The following is a 21,959-nucleotide window of genomic DNA, read 5'->3' on the forward strand; positions in this document are numbered from 1 at the left end:
ATCAAGCTTGCATCTGTATCATTCTAACTCCAAACCTTCTCCTCATCAAATTTTACGTCCCTGCTCACTAAAATCTTCTTTGTTGAAGGATCAAACACTCTGTAGCCCTTTTTTGTACTGCTATAGCCAACAAAGATCCCTAGAACAGCCCTACTTTCAAGCTTGGTCCTTTTCTCCACTGGAATGTGAGCATAACACACAGCCAAACACTTTCAGATGTGATACAATTTGCTGGAGTCCATGCCAAGTTTCAAAAGGGGTCTTGTCCTTGACAGCATGAGTTGGCAGCTTGTTAAGCAAATACACTGAGGTATGGACTGCCTCAGCCCAAAATTTGCTTGGCAGTTTGCTCTGAAATAGAAAACATCTAGCCATATCAAGCACAGTTCTTTTCTTCCTCTCACATACTCTATTTTTTTTAGGAGTATAAACTGTGGTTAGCTGATGATAAATCACAACTTGCTCACACAGCTTCTGAAATCTATCAGACACATACTCAGTGTCATTATCAGTTCTCAAGGTTTTGATCTTGCAACCAGTCTGGTTTTCAACTAAGGCTTTAAATCTGCTAAAGGCTTCAAATACTTCTGATTTCTGCCTCAAGAAATAAACCCAGCAAAACCTAGTTAAGTCATCTATAAACAGAACAAAATATTTGTTATCATTCAATGAAGGAGTCTTCATTGGTCCACAAACATCAGAATGAGCCAATTTAAGTTTTTCTCTAGCTCTCCATGCACTGTTAGCTGGAAAAGGCAATCTAGTCTGCTTACCAAGCTGGCAGACTTCACAAACAGTGTCACTGACCTCAACCCTAGACATGTCCTCAACCAAGTTCAGCCTATGCAGCAAGTCAAGTGATCGATGATTAACATGGCCAAGTCTTTTATGCCATAGGCCAACATTACCAACAAGACTGATGTAAGCTTTCTTCTCGAGTTGATTCACATCGAGCATAAAACACTTGTCTGCCATTGCTACAGTGACTAACTCCTGGCCAAATGAATCTTTAATAACACAGGAGCTATCTTTAAAGACAAAAGAGTACCCTTTTTCCACTAACTGACCAACACTAAGCAGGTTCCGATCTATGTCAAGCACAAAAAACACATCAGAGATGATTTTACTACCTGAACAAGTCTTGATCACAACATCTCTTCTGCCTTGAGCTTCAATCAGATTCTCATTACCAATTCTGATTTTTGCAATAAAGCTTCTATCAAGGTTCTTGAACAGCTTCTCATCAGCTGCCATATGGTGTGAGCAACCACTATCCACTAGCCAGCCACATCTGACTTTGCTTGTGCTAGCAAAGCAAGAGGCTGTGAAAATATGCTCCTCTTAAGCTTGAAGATCCTCAACAGCTCGAGCTTGCTGCTGAGCAGGTTCTTTCCCTTTGCTTCTGCACACCTTCTCAACATGGCCAAACTATTTGTAGCTTCTGCACTGGATGTCTGGTCTGTACTAATAGTACCTCTATGAATGTGTGGTTTTTTTGTAGTGAATGCATGGTGGAAACACTCTTTTACCTGCATCTCTCATTGGTTTCTCCCTTCTGTTGATCCAAGGTTTCTTCCCTTTCTGATTTGAACCTGAACCTTCATTGGCCTTTGCTTGGAAAGCTCCTTTAGGATGCTCTTCCTGCCTATTGGCCCTCCTTTGCTCAAGTGCATACAGAGAGTTTATCAGGTCAGACAATGAGATAGTTGACAAGTCTCTCGAGTCCTCAAGTGATGAAATCTTTGACTCAAACTTTTCAGGGGGAGTGGTGATGACCTTTTCAACAACTTTGCTCTCACTGAAGTCTTCTTCAAGGAGCCTAATGTTGTTAACAGTGGCCATTATTCTGTCTGAGTACTGCTTGATAGTCTCTAACTCTTTCATCTTCAAATTCTCAAAGTCTCTCCTGAGATTAATTACTTGTTACTGCCTTGTTTTGTCTGACCCCATGAACTCCTCCCTCAGCTTCTCTCATGCCTGCTTGGGTGAGTCACAGGCCAATATCCTAGTGAAGATAACATCTGATACTCCGTTCTACAAACAGGTCATTGTTTTATGCTTCTTGGAGCACTCTTCACTATGTTGTCTGATTTGAGCAATGGTGGGATTGGCCCTCAATGAAGGTGGCTCAGTATCATTTTCAACCACATTCCACAAATCGTGCGCCTGAAGGTATGTTCTCATCTTAACTACCCAAATGTGGTAGTTCTCTCTAGTGAACACAGGTGGTGGAGGTGGTGTGAAGCTCATCCTGCTGAAAAAAACCCAACAACTTTGATTTCTCTCTTCTCAAGTTTTGTTTTGGCTAAAAACAACCAATAACAGAGGCCCTCAAAGATGACAGGCTCTGATTACCATTTGTTAGAACTTAAGCAGTAAAATAAAAACAAAAGCAGCAGACCAAGCAAAAAAAATCAAAGTAAAATAGAAAGAAAACAATGGCAACAATTGTAACTGAAGAATTCCACACAATTTTTATTCAAAAATTGAAATATATGAGAGTTACAATGTTAATTTGACAGTTACCTAATAACTTAACTGCCCTCACTAATACATGACTAATTGATAGCTTAAGTTACACACAAAATAGGCTGACATATTAGCCATTACATCAAACGATATCCTACTAACTTTGTTGAACAAAATTACAAGTAAACTAAGCAAAGTTACATAGGAACAAAATGAAAAAAACAACTGTTGCATTCGGTTCAGCTTCAATGCTGCACTTCAAACTGATTTGTTGCTGCTGGTCTTGTTGTGAGCTTGCTGCTGGTCATTTGTTGCAGTGCAGGCCAATGTTCAACACCTTCTCAACTTCGAAATATGGTTCAAATCCCACTTTTCCCCATTTCTATTCTATTTCTCTGTTTCATAACCTTCTTTCAAGCCACTTCTGCAAGCTCCAAACCCACTGGTCTAAGCATGAAGCTCATCCGAAGGACTTATTGTTCCCTAGAAACCTCACTACATTCCAAAGAATAAGAAGATTGGTGCAACTTTCAGTTAGAGCTCAAAATTTCGATTCTTTTCTGAGTCTCAATCAATCAGAGGATAATGTCCTAGTACATTTACCATTATGCCGTGTTCCTAAGGATTTAGCATATGTGGTCGAGTTTAAATTGGAAACAAGCCCCAAACAGTGAAGTTGCTGATGGATACAAGTAGTCTGATTTGGACACAGTGTGCGCCTTGCATAAAATGCTACCAACAGAAGACCTCCCTTTACAACTCTCGAATTTCCATGACCTACAGGAAGCTTCCAAGCAATCAACCATTTTGTCAGGGCCGAAACAGTCCGTTCAGGTGTCATAATAACGAATGCGTCTACGACATCCGATACGGTGATCTGTCTCAACCTACTACACCTAGAACCAAAGGTGTTGCATCTTTCAAAACATTCCATATTCATGTTGATTCCTCCCACACTAGAGTGATTAATGATATGATTTTCGGATGCTCCAATGACAACTCAGATACTGGTTTTGAGAATAGTCAAATTTCAGGAATTCTAGGATTAAGCAGGGGACCAGATGGACTAACAAGCCAGTTAGCCAAGAGAGGCATCATTCAGAATCTATTCTCATATTGCTTAGTCCCTTTCCATGATGAATTGAAGTGACCAAGTATCCTAAGGTTCGGAGACAACATCCCCCGACCTGTCGAAATATTCGATCAACTCCCTTCCTAAATATCGATCGTAACCATTACTCCTTTGAACTGTTAGATATCAGCGTAGGACTCTAGAAAATGAGATTTGATTCAATACGTGGAATGTTCGAGCTTAGGAAGGATGGCTTAGGTGGTTCACTCATAGACTCAAGGACTCTAGTTAGCAGAATTGATGAAAACACTGTAAGACGCAATGCATACCAGGAAGTGATAGAAGCGTTTAAGGCTTATTATGATAAGAAAAACATCTGAAGAAAGGTCAGCCAAGTGGCAGAAAAGTTTTGAGGTATTTTACTATAACAAGGTTGGTTTTAGAGACTTCGCGACAATGACCCTACATTTCAAGGGTGGTGACTATCTCATAGATGGAAAATATATGCACTACTTCTCCAACAAAAAGAAAGGGGAGGGGTATTTTTGTGTGGCGTTGTCTAAATCATCAAAAACTATATTAGGAGCATGGCAGCAACAAAACATGCGTATCATTTATGATATGAACGGTGGTAGATTGCAATGGGTTACAGAGACCTGTGCTAATGATCACAGCCCATGATTGAATTCTAGTTTTAACATCTTCCTTGATATCATCAATTAATAAAGGGCTTGTTCAACATAGTTCAGTCTCAATAAATTTTTGCACTTGCGAACTTCGATTTGGTATTTGATCATGTAAGTATTTATTTTTTATACCAAGAAAGTAACTAAAATATTCACGACATAACTTTAGATGGACCAACTTGGGGAAAATTGGAAGAGATTCACAGCTATTAAGGAGCTATGTGAAACATTGCACTGTTAAGTGTTAACTGAATCATCATTGGAAAACTCGATTAATTTGAGATGAGTAGTCTTTGGATTCTGTAAGCAAACATCCTTTGAAACATACAAAAGAAAATTAATACCCAGTTTCAAGGTTATCAATGTCCTGCAAGTAAACAACACACCTGGCAAAATGAACTTGTCATGCGAGATGTTTAACCCCCAAGGTTTTCATTTATGCTTTTTGGGTTCTAATTTGTTTTACATCTTTTGATCATAACAGGTTCCCTTTTGACTATTTCTCCCTTTTCTTTTCTATTTTAAATGCTTCTCTTTTACATCTACAAGATACTGATAAAAATACAAGACATGAATAAAATCTTTGAAAACAGAACCAAAAGAGTCAATTCTTATATAAAAGCAAATATAGCTAAAAATAACAATTTTGTATTACCTCAATGCAACATTGATTTGATTTCCTATTGAAGCAATGGTTAGCATGTAGCAATCACATGTTTTATTATTATTATTATTATTATTATTATTATTATTATTATTATTATTATTATTATTATTATTTGGATGTAATGATGTAACTTAGTTGTATTCCAACTAAGTTTGTTAGTGTAGTAGGTGGTGATTTATTTTAAGTGGATGTAATGATGTAACTTAGTTGTATTCCAACTAAGTTTGTTAGTGTAGTAGGTGGTGATTTATTTTAAGTGGATGTAATGATGAAACTTAGTTGTATTCCAACTAAGTTGTCAAGTTGTAAGCTTGTATAAATAGGCTTTATGCCATTTTAAAAAAAAATGAATGAATTCAATCAAGATTTCATCCATATACTCTCTATTTTAGCTTTGCTTAAAATTTATTTCATTTTTCTTCTTTGTTTCTGCCGCAAGTCTCGATTCTTGCTCGGTAAGCTTTTTGTTGAACCTTGCTATTTGTTGCACTTAGCTCCAACAATTGGTATCAGAGCCTATTTCTTAAGGGATCTGTTATACAAATTCATGGCTTCATCAAGCTTTTCACCAGCTGCACCTCAAGTCTTCAATGGAGAAGGCTACCACATATGGGTGGTTAAAATGAAGACCTACCTACAAGCTTTCGATCTGTGGGAGGTTGTCAACTCAGATGTTGAACCAGAGCCACTTAGAGGCAATCCAACAGTAGCTCAAATCAGGCAGCATGCTGATGAGAGGACCAAGAGGCACAAAGCCATGTCTTGCATCCAGAACTCAGTGTCAGATGTGATTTTCACAAGGATTATGGCCTGTGAATCACCAAAACAAGCCTGGGACAAGTTGCAAGAGGAGTTTCAAGGGACAGAGAGGACAAGGCAGCAACAGTTGCTGAACTTAAGGAGAGATTTCGAGAATTTGAAGATGAAGGAAGAAGAAACTATCAAGCAGTACTCTGACAGGATTATGGCTGTGGTTAACAGCATTAGGCTCCTTGGAGAGCAGCTCAAGGAAGCTAGGATAGTGGAGAAGGTTATTGCAACTCTGCCCGAGAGGTATGAGGCAAAAATCTCATCTCTCGAGGACTCAAGGGACCTGTACACCATCTCCCTGACAGAGTTGATCAATGCTTTATATGCTCAAGAGCAAAGAAGAGCAAGCAGACTGGAGGAGCATCAAGAAGGTGCCTTTCAGGCAAGAACAAACACTGCCTACAAAGGCAAGAAGGCCTGGAGAGACAAGCCAAGGACTGATGTTGCAAGAAAAGAGGGTCAGACTTGCAAGCACTGCAGAAGGGCTGGTCATCCAAAAGAAAAATGCTGGTTCAATCCAGATGCTGTATGTCAGCATTGTAAAAAGAAGGGTCATGTTGAGAGAGTCTGCAAGAGCAAGGCCAAATCAAGGCAGAGTCAGTTTCAACAGATGAAAGCTGAGGCTCGAGTAGCTAAGGAGGACAGTGACCAAGAGGAGCAAGTCTTTGCTGTGTTATGCTCAGCTGCTCAAGAAAAGTTCTCATCTGGTTGGCTTCTAGACAGTAGATGCACCAACCACATGACACCTGATGCTGCAATCTTCAAGTCTTTAGACAGAAGCTGCAGAACTAAAGTCAAGATAGGAAATGGACATTTTATTCAAGCTGAAGGCAAGGGTGATGTGCTGATATGCACCCCACAGGTGCCAAAGTGATTTCAAATGTGCTTTTGGTGCCTGAAATTGACAGAAACCTGCTCAGCATAGCTCAGTTGCTGGAGAAAGGTTATTCTGTTGTGTTCAAAGACAACCAATGCCAAATCAATGATCCAAGTGGATCCAAGCTGATGGCAGTTCCTATGGCTAATAAGAGCTTTGTAGTTGACTGGACCAGGGAGTCAAACATTGCCTACACAGTTACATCAGATGAATCCAAGCTTTGGCATCAAAGACTGGGACATGCCAACTTCAGATCGATGGCTCGAATGGTCAGAGAGGACTTGGCTGAAAACTTCATCAACTCAATGGATCATGATGATGTGTGTGAAGTGTGTCAGCTAGGAAAGCAGGCCAGACTCCCATTTCCCTCGAATCAAGCCTGGAGAGCCTCTGAAAAACTCCAACTGGTGCACACTGATGTGTGTGGCCCTATGAGGACTGAGTCATTAAGTGGAAACAGGTACTTCATACTGTTCATTGATGATTTTTCAAGATATTGCTGGCTTTACTTCCTAAAACAGAAATCAGAGGCGGCCTCAGTGTTTTGGAAGTTCAAGACTGCTGCTGAGACTGAAACAGGTTGCAAGCTGAAGTCCATAAGGTCTGATAATGGGACTGAGTACACCTCAGCTCAGTTCCAAGCCTTCTGTGATAAGGCAGGCATCAAACATCAACTTACCAACACATATACACCTCAGCAAAATGGTGTAAGTGAAAGGAAGAATAGGAGTTTGATGGATATGGCCAGGTGCTTGATGATTCAGAAGAATCTGCCTAAAGCACTATGGGCAGAGGCAGTTAACACTGCAAACTACATTCAAAATAGGCTTCCAACCAAGGCCTTGGATCAAAAGACTCCATTCGAAGCCTGGTTTGGATTCAAGCCATCACTGGCTCATCTGAAGGTCTTTGGATGCATCTGTTATGCTCATGTACCTGCTGTCAAAAGGGACAAATTGTCTGAAAGGGCTCGACCTGGTATTTTGGTGGGCTACAGCACTGTTAAGAAGGGCTATAGGATCTTGGATCCTTCAACAAAGAAAGTGTCAGTCAGTAGGGATGTGGTATTTGATGAAAAGTCATGTTGGAACTGGGAAAAACATGAACCTGAGAAAGTTTCAGAAGGACTTGCAGCAGATCAAGCTGAGCCAGATCAAAATGTTCCTGAAATGGACATTGATGATGAACCAGTTAGAGGAACAATACCATTGACTGAGATTTATGAAAGAGCTCATGTAGCCATAGCTGAACCAAGCAATTTTGAAGAGGCTGAAGCTCAGCAAGAGTGGAAGCAGGCAATGGCTGAGGAGATTAGCATGATTGAGAAGAACCAGACCTGGGAATTAGTTGAAAGGCCAGTCAAAAGGAAGATAATTGGGGTGAAATGGGTGTACAAAGCCAAGCAAAATGCTGATGGTACCTTGAACAAACTGAAAGCAAGGCTAGTTGTCAAGGGGTTCAGTCAGAGGTATGGCCTGGACTACCTGGAGACCTTTGCACCAGTGGCCAGGCTAGACACCATCAGATTACTGATTACCTTAGCAGCACAGCTCGAGTGGAAGATCCATCAACTCGATGTGAAATCAGCCTTTCTGAATGGTTTCTTAGATGAAGAGATCTATGTTGAACAACCACAAGGGTTTGAGATAGCTGGCAGAGAGCATATGGTCTACAAACTGAAGAAGGCCCTATATGGCTTAAAACAGGCTCCAAGGGCCTGGTACAGCAGAATCGATGGCTACTTGACTAATTTGGGATTCGATCGAAGCAAGAGTGAGCCAACACTGTATGTCAAGAAGCAAGGGACACAAACACAGCTCATTGTATCCCTATATGTTGATGACCTGCTGGTGACAGGAGGAGATCGAGCAGTGCTGGTCGATTTCAAGACCAAGATGCAAGAAGTATTTGAAATGTCTAATCTAGGGGAAATGTCTTATTTCCTTGGAATGGAGGTGACTCAAGCACAAAATGGGATATTTCTAAGTCAGAGAAACTTTGCCACAAAGATTCTGACCAAGTTCTCCATGCAAAACAGTAAAGCAACTAAAACACCTGTTGCTGTTGGAGAAAAACTATCGAGCCAAGGTGATTTTGAGAAGGTTTGTGAAACAACCTACAGAAGTCTAGTTGGTTGTCTGTTATATTTAACTGCCACTAGACCAGACATAATGTATGCTGTAGGATTGCTCTCAAGGTTCTTGCATTGTTGTAATAAAAAGCATTTACAAGCTGCTAAGAGAGTGCTTAGATATGTCAAAGGCACTTTGAGCTATGGTTTAAAGTACAGCAAGGAAGGAAATCTGAAGCTGGTTGGCTACACTGATAGTGACTGGGCTGGCTCGATAGATGACATGAAAAGCACCTCAGGGTATGCTTTCAACCTTGGTTCAGCCATGTTTTGCTGGAGCTCGAAGAAGCAAAGTCTGGTGGCTCAATCTACTGCTGAAGCAGAATATGTGGCAGCTGCAAGTGCTGTCAACCAAGCCATTTGGCTAAGGAAAATCTTAGCTGATTTGAAAGTGCATCAAAAGGAAGCTACTGAGATCTTCTGTGACAACCAATCTTCAGTTGCAATTGCTAAAAATCCAGTGTTCCATGGAAGAACAAAGCATTTCAGCATCAAGTTGCATGTTGTTCGAGAAATGGAGCAAGCTCAGGAAGTGAAGCTGATCCATTGTAATTCTGAGGATCAACTTGCAGACATTTTGACTAAAGCCCTTAATGTCACAAGGTTCGAATGTCTAAGAAGGAAGCTAGGTGTTTGCTCCATGCAAACCAAGGAGGAGTATTGAAGCAATGGTTAGCATGTAGCAATCACATGTTTTATTATTATTATTATTATTATTATTATTATTATTATTATTATTATTATTTGGATGTAATGATGTAACTTAGTTGTATTCCAACTAAGTTTGTTAGTGTAGTAGGTGGTGATTTATTTTAAGTGGATGTAATGATGTAACTTAGTTGTATTCCAACTAAGTTTGTTAGTGTAGTAGGTGGTGATTTATTTTAAGTGGATGTAATGATGAAACTTAGTTGTATTCCAACTAAGTTGTCAAGTTGTAAGCTTGTATAAATAGGCTTTATGCCATTTTAAAAAAAGATGAATGAATTCAATCAAGATTTCATCCATATACTCTCTATTTTAGCTTTGCTTAAAATTTATTTCATTTTTCTTCTTTGTTTCTGCCGCAAGTCTCGATTCTTGCTCGGCAAGCTTTTTGTTGAACCTTGCTATTTGTTGCACTTAGCTCCAACAATTTCCTTAGTGAAGCCAACAACACTTTGGATATCTTCAACTCTTCTTGAGGTCTACAATGCTTTAGGAAACACTTTGCCTTCCCATTTCTACCTTCAAAGTTTGAAATTTCCATCACCTTGAGTTTAAATATCAGACACAGAGCTGAGCGGTTCCTAAAACCACAACATAAAATGGAGTCAGTTAAAGTCTGCAACTTTAAATCAAAGCTTAAACTTAAAATAATACCTGACAAAAGTCAAGCCTTTCTAGTTCAGGCGAATTTGTCAGTAAGGTTATGGTATAAAGGAAATGACGATTCATAGCGTATCTTCAATTCAACCAAGGTAGCAAAAACAAGAAGCGGTCACAGCTTGAACGAAGCTATAACAGTAAGAGATTTTGCACTGTGTCTGTAGAAAAATAAAGTATTTAAAAGTCTAGACATGATAGGATTTGTGAAGAAACAAACCTCGAGAGAAGTAACTGATAGAGTAAGTGAACGAACATTAGAGATCCTTCTAAAAAGTGCTGTAGCATTAGCTCGAACTTGAAGATAATTATATTCGATTAGAAAATGAATACCAGCGCTGAAAATAGATTCAAAATTCTTCATTGAATACCCTTCTGCTACATGGTCAATGTGTTTGAAAATAGATTTGGCGTATCGATCATAAAACAACGGGGATACGAGTGAAATATAGTCAATCTCTTCGATAGTGGATACTTAGAAGTTTTGAGCCATGTATGGAGATGAAAGACTATCGTTAATGCCTTTACCAAAGTTGGATTTGTTTGATCTTCAGGCCTGGTGGTTTTTTTTGTATGGTTGTGTCCTGGCTATCTGTATTTCGTTGTTCTGTTCTAATTGGTGTTTTTGTATGGCTTTCTTTTATTAATAAAATTTGACATTGGCTGAGCAAAAAAAAAAGAAAACCCAAGGTTTTTCATCCATTGCCTTGACCATCAAGCAACAACTCTTCCTAGCAATTCTATTTCTTGCCTTCCCTTTATCAGCAATAAGTGGAGACCCTGATATTAGATCTGATTTTATGGTTCCAATTGGAGTCAATAATACTCTATTGCATGGAAACTTTTTCACCTATACTGGCATGATGCCACTCACTACCACTGATCCCACCAATAAATTTCACAGTAACAAAAGCAATCATGGCTGAGTTCCCTGCCCTTAATGGACAAAGTGTTTCTTATGCTGTTTTACAGTACCCTGCTTGTTCACTTAACCCTCATCATACTCGTCCTTCTGCCACTGAGCTTTTCTTTCTCACCTATGGCATACTTGAAGTTGGATTTATTGACACTACTAACAAGCTCTTTACACAGATTTATAGCTGGTGACGTGTTTGTGCTCCCAATGGAATAATCCACTACCAGTTCAATTGTGCCAAGAATGATTTCACAATCAGCCTTCGGTAGCTCAGTTGCTGGCACTGTGTCAGTTCCTGCTACGGTGTTAGTGACAGTCGTTGATGATGAGAAGATCTTAGCAAAGTGTTTCAAAACTGATGTTGACACAATTCAGAAGCTCAAAGCAGGGTTTGCCCTTAAGGCCTGAGATGGGGATTCTAAGCTATTAGAGCAATAATCCCAAATCTGGAATTCTAAGATTTAATTCATGTTTTAATGCTTCTCTTTTACATCTACAAGATGACTGATAAATATAAGACATAATTAAAATCTTCGAAAACACAAGCAAATGAGTCACTCTTATATAAGAGCAAGACTAATATATATAGCAACAGTACAACAGTATATATTTACATCAAACAATCAAGATGCACAATTGCTTTGATTCCCTAGGTGAAGCCAACAACACATTGGATATCTTCAGTTGTTTTTCTACAGAAACATCTGGTGCTGTAAGTATTGTCAACTTCTGCAGAGCTCCACCATTCTTTAGGAAATACTTTGCCTTCCCAATACAATGTTTTTCATCTGTAAAGTTTGTAATTTTGATGGCCTTGAGTTTATACAACAAGCAAGAAGGCACGTTCTCTGGCAGAAAGCAAAGAACTTCCTAAAACCACAACATAAAAAAAGGAGTCAGTAAGAGTTTGCAACTTAAATAATTAAGCTTAAACTTAGAACAATCAATACCTGAGAAAACTCAAGTTTTTCAAGTGCAGGCAAACTTGAGAGTAAAGTTTCAAGTCCTTTTCCACCTCGAATGTATGAGTACTCTCGGCATAGATCATAACAAGGTATCTTAAATTTGAAAAAGGTAGCAAAAACAGGAAGTGGTTTACAGCTTAAAAGAAGCTATGACAGTCACAAAAGTTGCACTATCAATAGATATTGCAACAGGCAACAACTTCTATATATAGCAGAAAAAAAGTTGAAAGAATATGTGAAGAAACAAACCTCGAGAGAAGTAACCCACAAAATAAGTGAAGGAACATTGCAGATCCCTCTAAAAAGTGTTGTGGCACCACCTTGACGAGTATAGTCAGTTTTGAATAAATAGATATCGGCTTTGACAAGAGATTGCAGATTCTCAATTGAATACCTGGCTTTTATTGAGTCGAGGTATTTGAAGTAGGCTAGATTTGGAGTATCAATCATTAACCAACAATGGTAACCATTACAAGTAATCTATAGTCAATCTCTTAAGCAACTGATGTGAAATATTGAATTTGCTTATATTTTCCATGTAACATTGTTTTAAGACCATATCTTCAAGATTGGAGCAGCCGGATAGGAGGTTTTTAATTGAATCATCATTCAAAAATTTAACTGACTCGAGATGAAGAGTGTTTAGATTCGGAAGATGAACAACACCCCTTGGAACATCCAAAACAAAATCTTTATCCACTTTCAAACTCACCAATGTCCTGCAAGTAAACAGAACATCCGGTAAAGTAATGAACTTGTCAAGGTAGATGTTTAAATCGAGATGTTTAACACCGCGATGAACTGCAGCAGATATCCACCCGTAAAAACGGTTGGAATCGATCATACCCCGGCATTTGAGACGAAATTTATCCACATTTGTTGTATTATATCAAAACAGCATTCTGTCGACGAAGGACATAAAGTTCTCAACGGAAGCGGTGTAACTGTTAAAATTCTTGCGGCGCAAAACGTCCTCCAAATCAAAGTGGAGATTAGGAAGTAAAGCAAAGAGATATCTCCATCTAGTAGGTAAAATAGATGTTCTAACCGCTTCGTTTGTAGAAAGGAAGGACAGAATGTGAGTTAGAATTGAATCAGGTAAGTCACTGATTCTGTCTGCTTTCTTCCTGTTCACTTCCTTACCCATTCCAATGCCTGGAAGAAGTTAGCCAGGAATAATATTTCTGTGCGGAATAATTATTAGGGTTCTTGTATTGTCTATTCCGAATTTCGATTTGGGTACCAAAGTTCCTATCTATAAATACGTCAAGAATAGAAATAATCATTAAAATATTATGGCCTTCTATATTAGTCACTCCACTTTCAATTTTTTCTATTTCCATTATTAAACTATTTGAATTTCGATAAAAAAAATATCACATATAATTTTTTATTGGTCTAATAATATATTTAGTCCTCCAATATTTAAACATTCTATCAATTTGATTCTAAATATAAAATATTCAACAAATTTAATCTAATAATAAATTTAGTTCTCTAACATTTAAACATTTCTAAATATAAAATATTGAACAAATTTACCAGTCCCACCATGTATTTAGTTGTTTGAATTTCTTGTTTTTTGGGTTTTCAATGCTTTAGTTTGATTTGATGATGTATTTTTCTTTGATTTTTATTTTATTTTTTGTTTGAAAAACCACATTAGGTTTGTTTTGAAACTATAATGTATGAAAAGGATTTGAATTTAGGATTTTTTTGAGTTTACAAAGATGAGAATTTCATGGAACTTTGTAATTATAAACTCTTTGGGATTCATATTTTATATATATAAATGATTTGGAATATAAGTTGTTAGTTATGCAATTCAATTGATTTGAGAATCTCGTGTGTTGGTATGATGGTTAGGATATTCATCGTTTTAATTGTGACTTGAGTTCAAGTTCAAGTCAAACTAGTCACATTATTGTTAGAGATTTGCTCTTCTCTTGTAATTCATCAAAAAGAATTTAACTGATTTGATGTTATTTTAATTCTTATAGAGGAATTTAGGGTTAAATTGTAACCATCATCGAACTTCAAGAATTTAAACTATGTTTTTTTTAATTGTGATTATAACGTATAGATTAGATTTTCTTTAAAAGCCTAAAGCATTATTGTTGGTTCAAGCATGTTATTATTAAGCTTAAATTAATATAATATGTAAATATTAAAAAGACTAAATTTATTATTAGACCAATAAAAAAATTACGTGAGCATTCTCATCAAATTTCAAATAATAGTGATGAAAATAAAAAAATAAAAATCACCCCATACTTCAATAACCATTTCACATTTAAGTAACAGCTAGCCTGTAGAAGATGAATGGGATTCATTGGACATTCAGCCATGACAATAAATAACTGCTCTGCAACCCAAGCGTGGAAACTAAAGAGTGTTTGGGAAGTACAAAGGATGGAAGCCATTGATTCTTTTGAGACAAGTAAACTGAAAGTGGTTTCGTTTCACTTCAGTTTCTATCAACTCATTGTCTTGAAGTGTCTTCTGATTTGTTGCATGTTATCTTGTATCACTGTTCTTGGCCGTTAATATAGTTGGCTAAATAATATTTTCTAATTTCACATTTACTATTCGCTTAAATGTGTAAAAAGCTCTTTAACTTTTTTTTTAAAAAAGTAATTGAGATTCTATTTTTTTCCACTTAATTAAGTATTTGAATTTTCAAAATGTATCAAAAAATACCCTCAAATTTTTTTTAAAAAAAATTTAATCCTTGATTTTTTTTCACTCAATTGGGTACTTAACCTGTCAAATACATCAAAAAGACCCTTTAACTGTTACTTTAACAATTGACCGTTAAATTTAACTATCCTGAATTTTTTTTAATTAAAGTCACCTCTTGTCATAACCATAGTATGACATATGGCAAAAAATTATAAATAAAAATATAAATAAAAAAATTATAAAAAATATTAAATATTAATAAAAATATTTAAAATTATAAAAAAAATTATAAATTTTATAAAAATTATAAATTGCATCAAAAAGACCATTTAACCATTGACTTAAACTGTTGATCGTTAAAGTTAATGACCCTCAATTTTTTTTTAGTTAAAGTCATCACGTGTCGCAATACAACGTGACATGTGACCAGAAATGATAAAAAATAAAAATCAATAAAAGTTATAGAAATATTATAAAATGTTTCTTTTAGTACGATAATTTTTATAATTTTTTTATGAATTTTGTATTTCTTTACATATTTTATAATTTTCTTACGACTTTATAAAATTTTATATATTTCTATATATTTTATATTTTTTTACAATTTTTTTATAATTTTTTACAATTTTATACTTTTTTCTAAATTTTAAATATTTTTATAGTTTTTTTTAATTTAATATTTTTTTATAAATTTTATTGATTTTTTTTATTTTTTATCATTTTTTGCCACATGCCACATGCCACATGCCACACTATGGTTGTGACATGTGGTGGCTTTAAATAAAAAAATTAGGGGCAATTCAAGTACCCAATTGAGTGCAAAAAAAGTATACGCTTAGTTGCTTATTTTTAAAAAAGTTTAAGGGCCTTTTTGATACATTTTGAAAGTTTAAATACCTAATTGAGTGTAAAAAAAACAGAGGTTTAATTACTTGTTTTGAAAAAGTTTTAAGGTCTTTTTGATATATTCTAAAAGTTTAAATACTCAAACGAGTGCAAAAGAAAAAGTAGAAACTTAATTAGTTTTTTTAGAAAAATTTGAGGACTTTCTACACATTTAACCTTTAATATTTTTTTACCTAATTAAATAAAAATACACCTTCATGATTAAAAAGTAAAATCTATATATTTTTACATTAGGATGTGATTTTGATTGTAATTGCTACTACTGTACGGTAGTATTTATCAAGGTTTAGAATTGCAGCACAAAATTACTTTTTCTGGTTTGGGAAACATGTACAGGCATACATACTTGTCTCTGGCAATGAAAATTAACCTTAATCAGTGCTTGGCTTCCCACCATTGATACGGTGGGCAAGGATGTTCCCTTTATCAGGCAAAGAGCTGAGAAATTCCTGAAACCACAACATAAAATAGAGTCAGTATGGGTCTGCAGCTTAAAACAAAGCTTATACTTAGAATAATACCTGATCAAAGTCAAGTTGTTCTAGTTCAGGCGAACTTGACAGTAAAGTTTCAAGTCTTGTTTCCCAATGAGCCCATTTAAAACTTGACCAAAGTTCACCTAACTTCAGTTCCATCATGGTAGCAAAAACAGGAAGCGGTTCACAGCTTAAAAGAAGCTATGATAGTGACAAAGATTGTACTGTCAGTACACTAGATTGTGAATCATCACAAAACTAAGGATTTGTCAAGAAAACAAACCTTCAAAGAACAAGATGACAGAGTAAGTGAGCGAACATTAGAGATCCCTCTAAACAATGAACCTTACTGTTATTGAATATACCAATATCAGCTTTGATAAGAGTTTGCAGATTCTCCAGTGAATACCTTGCTACTACATGGTCGATGTATTTAAAGTAGGCTAGATTTGGGGCATCAATTATTAACCAAAAGTCGAAAACAATAAATTCAGAGTAAAGTATAGTCAATCTCCTGAGCAAATGGTATGAGATATTAAAGTTGGTTATATTCCACATGTGGCATTTCTCTATGACCATATCTTCAAGACTAGTGCAGCTGTAGATAAGACTTTCAACTGAATCATCACCAAAAAATACAACTGATCTGAGATGAAGGGTCTTTAGATTCGGAAAAATTATACCCTTTGGAACATCCAAAAGGAAACCAATATCCAGTTTCAAAGTTATTAATGTACTGCAAGTAAACAGAACACCTGGCAAAGTAGTGAACTCATCAAGGGAGATGTTTAACCCCACGCCAAAGTGCAGCAGATATCCAACCGCAAACACGTCTAGAATCAACCGTTTTCCCGCATTTTAGACGAAATTTATCGACACTCGTGTTATGGAAAAACAGGACTCTGTCGAGATTAGAAAGTAAAGCAAAAAGATATCTCCACCTGGTAGATAAAATAGAGGTTCCAACAGCTTCCTTTGTAGGAAGGAATGACAGAATGTGAGTTAATATTGAATCAGGTAAGTCACTAACCCTGTCTACACTCTACATCCTCCATTTTCACCTGCGTAGCTGTTAAAAAGCCTGAAGAAGATGAAGCTGTACGAGGAAAAATAACAGATACTCGAAACGTTGCCAATCCTATGAGGGTTTTGTTTCCACCGTTACCTAATAACTTGTAGAAGTTGAAGTGAATGAATTTGGTAGCTGTGGAGGATCCATTGAGCATATTTTTAAATTCACGGAAAATTTTCTTTTAAAGATTGACCTATGTTGATAAAAAAGAGAATAGGAAATATTTAGAAAGACATTTTAAAACACACTAGTATTTTTATTTAGAAGCTATTCGATTCTTACAACTAAAATTTTGTTTCCGAACTTATCCCTCAAACTATTTTTACAGACAAACATGATAAGGGGGAATTTCCTTTACATAACAAACAAACTTATTTTTATGACTTATATAACAAACAAACTTACTTTTATGACTCATATAAGAAACAAACTTACTTTTATGACTCATACAAAATAGTGAAACATCTAATCACTTTCATAGTCTGTACTAACATCAGAAGTGAGGTTCAGTTCTTCTATCATCTTTGCTTTTTCTTCTTTAGCTCTGTAGCACTTTATCTCCATCTGTTCAATCTTTTGTTCAAGACCATCACGTGAGCTGTCAAGATTGTCTTCTAATTCCATAGGTGATGTCTTTTCCTGCGAATTAGTCCAAGCTGGCGTGTTTTCTATTGCACTGCTAGAAAACCATGGATAGTCTTATGACCATTCTTTTGGATCTGGTATATTTGACTAGTAGTCTTCTAATGCCTTCTTCAACTGTTCTTGATAAGGTGTTGGTGGTTTAATCCTTATGTCCCATGGTGCTAATGTATCTCCTGGGGGTCATATATCTGCTGGAATAATTCTATTTACCTGGCACAAATATTTTTGTAAATCCTTATAATTATAAGGATTTGAACTAACCTCTGAAAAATATATTTTATGTATCCAAGCACTAGGAAATGACCCTAATTGTGTTGTTGGACTATTCTGCATAAAGTACTGAGGTTTATAAAATATTGTAACATCCCGATTTTGGGCCTTAGTTGAAACAGTGGTTTCGGGACCACAAATTCGACGTGATAAAATTTTTTTTATTATATTTTTATGATCTATGATTTCACGGAATGATTTTTTGAAATTTTCGTTCGAAAATTTCGACGTTTGGGCACTCAATTTAGTCAAAATGACTATTTTAAAAAGTGCAAAAGTTGAGTTCTACATGTTAGAGGTGTCCAATTGTTATGAAACTTTAAATTGGAGGTCCTTATATGGTAGTTAGACCATTGGTTAAGTTGGTAGGCAAAAATGGACATGAGATAAGTGAAATAGGAAATTTTTAAGTTAGGGGCAATTTGATAATTAGTAATAAAAAGAATTAAAAAAGGAAAAAGATGGCAAAATGTGCTCATCTTCTCCATGGTGAACGAAAATAGCAAGGGGGAAGCCATAGTTAGGGTTTTCAAGCTTCCAAGCTCCATAGTAAGTGATTCTAAGCCTCGTCTTTAATGTTCTTTACGTTTTTTAAGTCCCGGTAACTTGATTTAGCTTATTCTAGCAATAATTTAACCTAGAGTTTATATTTGGAAAAATACTCATAGGTTAAATGTGTTTATTTTAATGTTTTATGGTAGAATATGAAGCTTGATATTATGTTAAAAAACTTTTGCTAAGTGATTTTAAGTGAAAACGAGTAAAACGACATAATCGGTAAAAATACCTAATGTTCATAAGTACATGTTAGAGTGGGAATTTGATGTTTCCATAGAAGGGAAAAATTTTCAGCATGTCATAAAACATAAGAATAAGGGATGAAGTTTAATTTCCGAACTTTGGGGTAAAAGTGTAATTATGCAAAAGTTTAGGGGTAAAATTGTAATTTTTCAAAAGTTCGAGTCAAGGATTGTTTTGATGAATTTGAGTATTAAATAAGTTAAATTTTCTATTATAGATCAAGAAGAACGAAATTCGGAGTTAGATTGGGGAAAGAAAAAGAAAGAGGACTAAGTTACTAGATTTGGTCAAATTTTGTACCAAGATAAGTTTACAGTAAATAAATGTAATATTTAAATAATTATTATTAATATTTTTATTTTCCAGCAATTATGTATTTACTTCATGAAATTATAATGTTGACTCGAGTATGAAATGACAGAAAATTAGTGATAAAAGTCCCGTTGAAACATTGGGAATGTATCGGATACAAATGTCATGACATTAAGTGAATGAGATCCCATGTAAGACCATGCTTGGGACCTGGCATTAGAATCATTGAGATTGTGAGAGGTCTCATGTAAGACCATGTCTGGGACATGGCGTTGGCACCGAGATGAGAGGTCCCCCGTAAGACCATGTCTAGGACATGGCATGGGCACTGATATGAGAACTCCCATGTAAGACCACATATAGGATATGGCATTGGCAGTACAAGAAACATCCCATGTAAGACCATGTCTGGGACATGGCTTTGGCATGTTATTATCAGAAAACAGAACCAAGTATCCTTATTATTCCAATGTGGCTCAACGGCTAGTAAACAAATTATGTTCCATGAAAGTTCAGGTAAAAGCATAAATAGCAAATTCAGGTGAGTTATAAGAGTTAAGAACATATTATGTTATCAATTGAGAACCAACATTTCAGCAAGAGAAGAGTAAGTTATAATCATAATTTATCTAAGTAAACAAGTAAGTGAACGAGTAAGAGATTAAGTAAAGAGGAAATTAGAGATCATGACACTTGAGTATATTTATTTGTGTTAAATGTTGTTATTTATTTGCTTGTAAACTTACTAAGCTTTATGCTTACTTCCTTTATTTTCCTTCTTTTATAGTATTGCAAAGCTAATTCGGGGATCTTAAAGACGTCGAAGAACGCTCACACTATCAACAACAACAACTCGGTATTTTATGATGATCAATGTTTGAGCTATGACATGTATAGGGACTTAGTCATTTTGAATGTATGTCCTTATGATATTGCTAAAGGATGATGTGTAAATATGTGATAATGTTTAGCTATTAAAATGGCTAAGTAAGAATATATTTGGTATTATGAATGCCTAGGTGATAGTTTATACCTAGAAATTATGAAAGAGTAAAAAAATTTGCAATGAAACAGTTTTGGGACAGCAACAGTGACGTGACTTTGAAAAATCACCAATGATAGTATAAAATGAATTAGAGAGTTAATACTATATATAATTAAATCTTATCGAGTCTATTTTCATAGAAAAATAACGGTGTGGGTAAAGGAATTTTATATTCTAAGATATTTGAATTTTAGTGAGACAGGGTCAGAATGGATTCTGAAGTCCCCTGTTCTGACTTTAGAATATCATTAAAAATTGTAAAGAAAGAATTAGAAGTTATAATTTATATTATTTGATTCCTTATTGAGTCTATTTTTCATTAGAAACAAGTGGTAGCACCATATGAAGTCTATAAAATGAGTTAATTAATTTTTAGTGATGAGAGGTCAGGACTGTCGAATAGTGAAACAGGGGAGACTTTAACTAATAAACTGTACCAATCGGCCAACCCAAAAATTCTGAAAATTTTATGGTAAGAAGAAATATGAGTCTAGTTTTGGGGAAAATTTACGGATCTAAATTTTGAGTTTTTTAACTCGAGTTATAATTAATTTAGTGACTGTTGCGCAGGTGGGCAGCTTTATTGTGAATAGTGAAATAAATTATTTTTATTTGTTTAAGTAATCGTAAAATTTTTAATGTTCCCGGTTGGGACCCGAACTATTTTCGTTGCATGTTTTAGGGTCTCGAGAGTTCTTTTAGGGACATATTGATTGAATGTGAGTGAATTAATTTTAAAAGCAACTTTTTTTATGCTCCGAACTAGTAAATTAAGTCAGGTAACACCTCGTGCTCGACTCCGACAACGGTCTCGAGTAAGGGGTGTTACAAATATAATCACAATATATTGTGACCTGGTATCTTTGAGCTATTCTTTCATGATCATGTCTATCCATTGTTCTAAAGGATAAAACCATTAAAAGAGAATGGCTAAATTTTTCATCTCCGGACTAATTTCATCTTGAGCAGCCATAGTCTAAATAGATTAAACTTCCTAAATGTTAATTTAAATGGTTAATTATGAATTTGGTCCTTAAAATATATATTTTTATTTTTTAATAATAATTCTAAAATCTTAAAAAATCTAAAAAATAAATAAAAATTATTTTAAAAAATTCAACAAATATAATCTTCAATGTTTATAAAATTTATCATTTTAGTTCTAATTTTAAAAAATTCAATAAATTTGGCACTCAACATTTACAAAATCTATCAATTTAGTCTTAACTCTATAAATTATAAAATATATATATATTAAAAAAAATTATTTTTTAACCATTTATAACCCATCAATTAATCCATGTGAAATATTAAAATTAAAAAAAAAGAGTATAATCTTTCAAGCCACTTACCAAAGAATTCTAAAAATTTGATTTCAAGTCACTTGCAAAATAGCTTTAAAATATTAGGATAAAATATAAAAAATAGGGTTTTGTTTAAAATTATATTTCGATCATCCAATTTTTAAAAGTTATATAATAGCCACTAATGTTATCGAATATTATTATATTTTGATCACTTATTTAAAATTATTGAATGATATTTAAATGATTACATGAATTAACTCAACTAAATCTCAATTCTTATTGTATAGAGTCACTAAAACAAATATTGATGACCGCAAACAATAATCTATATATCTATATATATAAACAGATATATAGATTGCTCTTTGTTGCCATCAATCATGAAAGAAGGTCCTTTTAACCTTAAAAGGACATTTCTGATAGATAGAGATAGATAGATAGATTGTTATTTACCGTCATCATTCAACTATTTCCATAGCCCAGTA

At 35.2% G+C, this 21,959-nt stretch overlaps 2 protein-coding genes and 1 pseudogene across 2 annotated transcripts; 1 reads left to right on the forward strand and 2 right to left on the reverse strand.

Annotated features, from left to right (window-relative positions):
• Nucleotides 1-3,241: 3,241 nt before the first annotated feature.
• On the forward strand, nt 3,242-11,401 carry LOC107938639 (germin-like protein 9-3; annotated as a pseudogene).
• Nucleotides 11,402-11,483: 82 nt separating this feature from the next.
• LOC107938641 (putative F-box/LRR-repeat protein At5g41840) lies at nt 11,484-17,718 on the reverse strand. Its single transcript, XM_041086337.1, has 8 exons — nt 17,587-17,718; nt 16,801-17,064; nt 16,368-16,706; nt 16,068-16,223; nt 15,941-15,995; nt 13,007-13,113; nt 11,944-12,847; nt 11,484-11,863 (listed from the first exon to the last, which is right to left on the reverse strand). Exons 1-7 carry the CDS (start codon nt 17,716-17,718, stop codon nt 12,428-12,430), a joined length of 1,473 nt encoding a protein of 490 aa, XP_040942271.1. The 3' UTR covers nt 11,484-11,863; nt 11,944-12,427.
• Nucleotides 11,609-12,408, reverse strand: LOC121213546 (F-box/LRR-repeat protein At3g59250). Its single transcript, XM_041086336.1, has 3 exons — nt 12,208-12,408; nt 11,944-12,051; nt 11,609-11,863 (listed from the first exon to the last, which is right to left on the reverse strand). The coding sequence occupies exons 1-3, from the start codon at nt 12,406-12,408 to the stop codon at nt 11,609-11,611; spliced, it is 564 nt and encodes a 187-aa protein (XP_040942270.1).
• Nucleotides 17,719-21,959: the final 4,241 nt, after the last annotated feature.

This window comes from Gossypium hirsutum, chromosome D01 (assembly GCF_007990345.1).
Source record: "Gossypium hirsutum isolate 1008001.06 chromosome D01, Gossypium_hirsutum_v2.1, whole genome shotgun sequence".
Taxonomy (NCBI): Eukaryota; Viridiplantae; Streptophyta; class Magnoliopsida; order Malvales; family Malvaceae; genus Gossypium; species Gossypium hirsutum.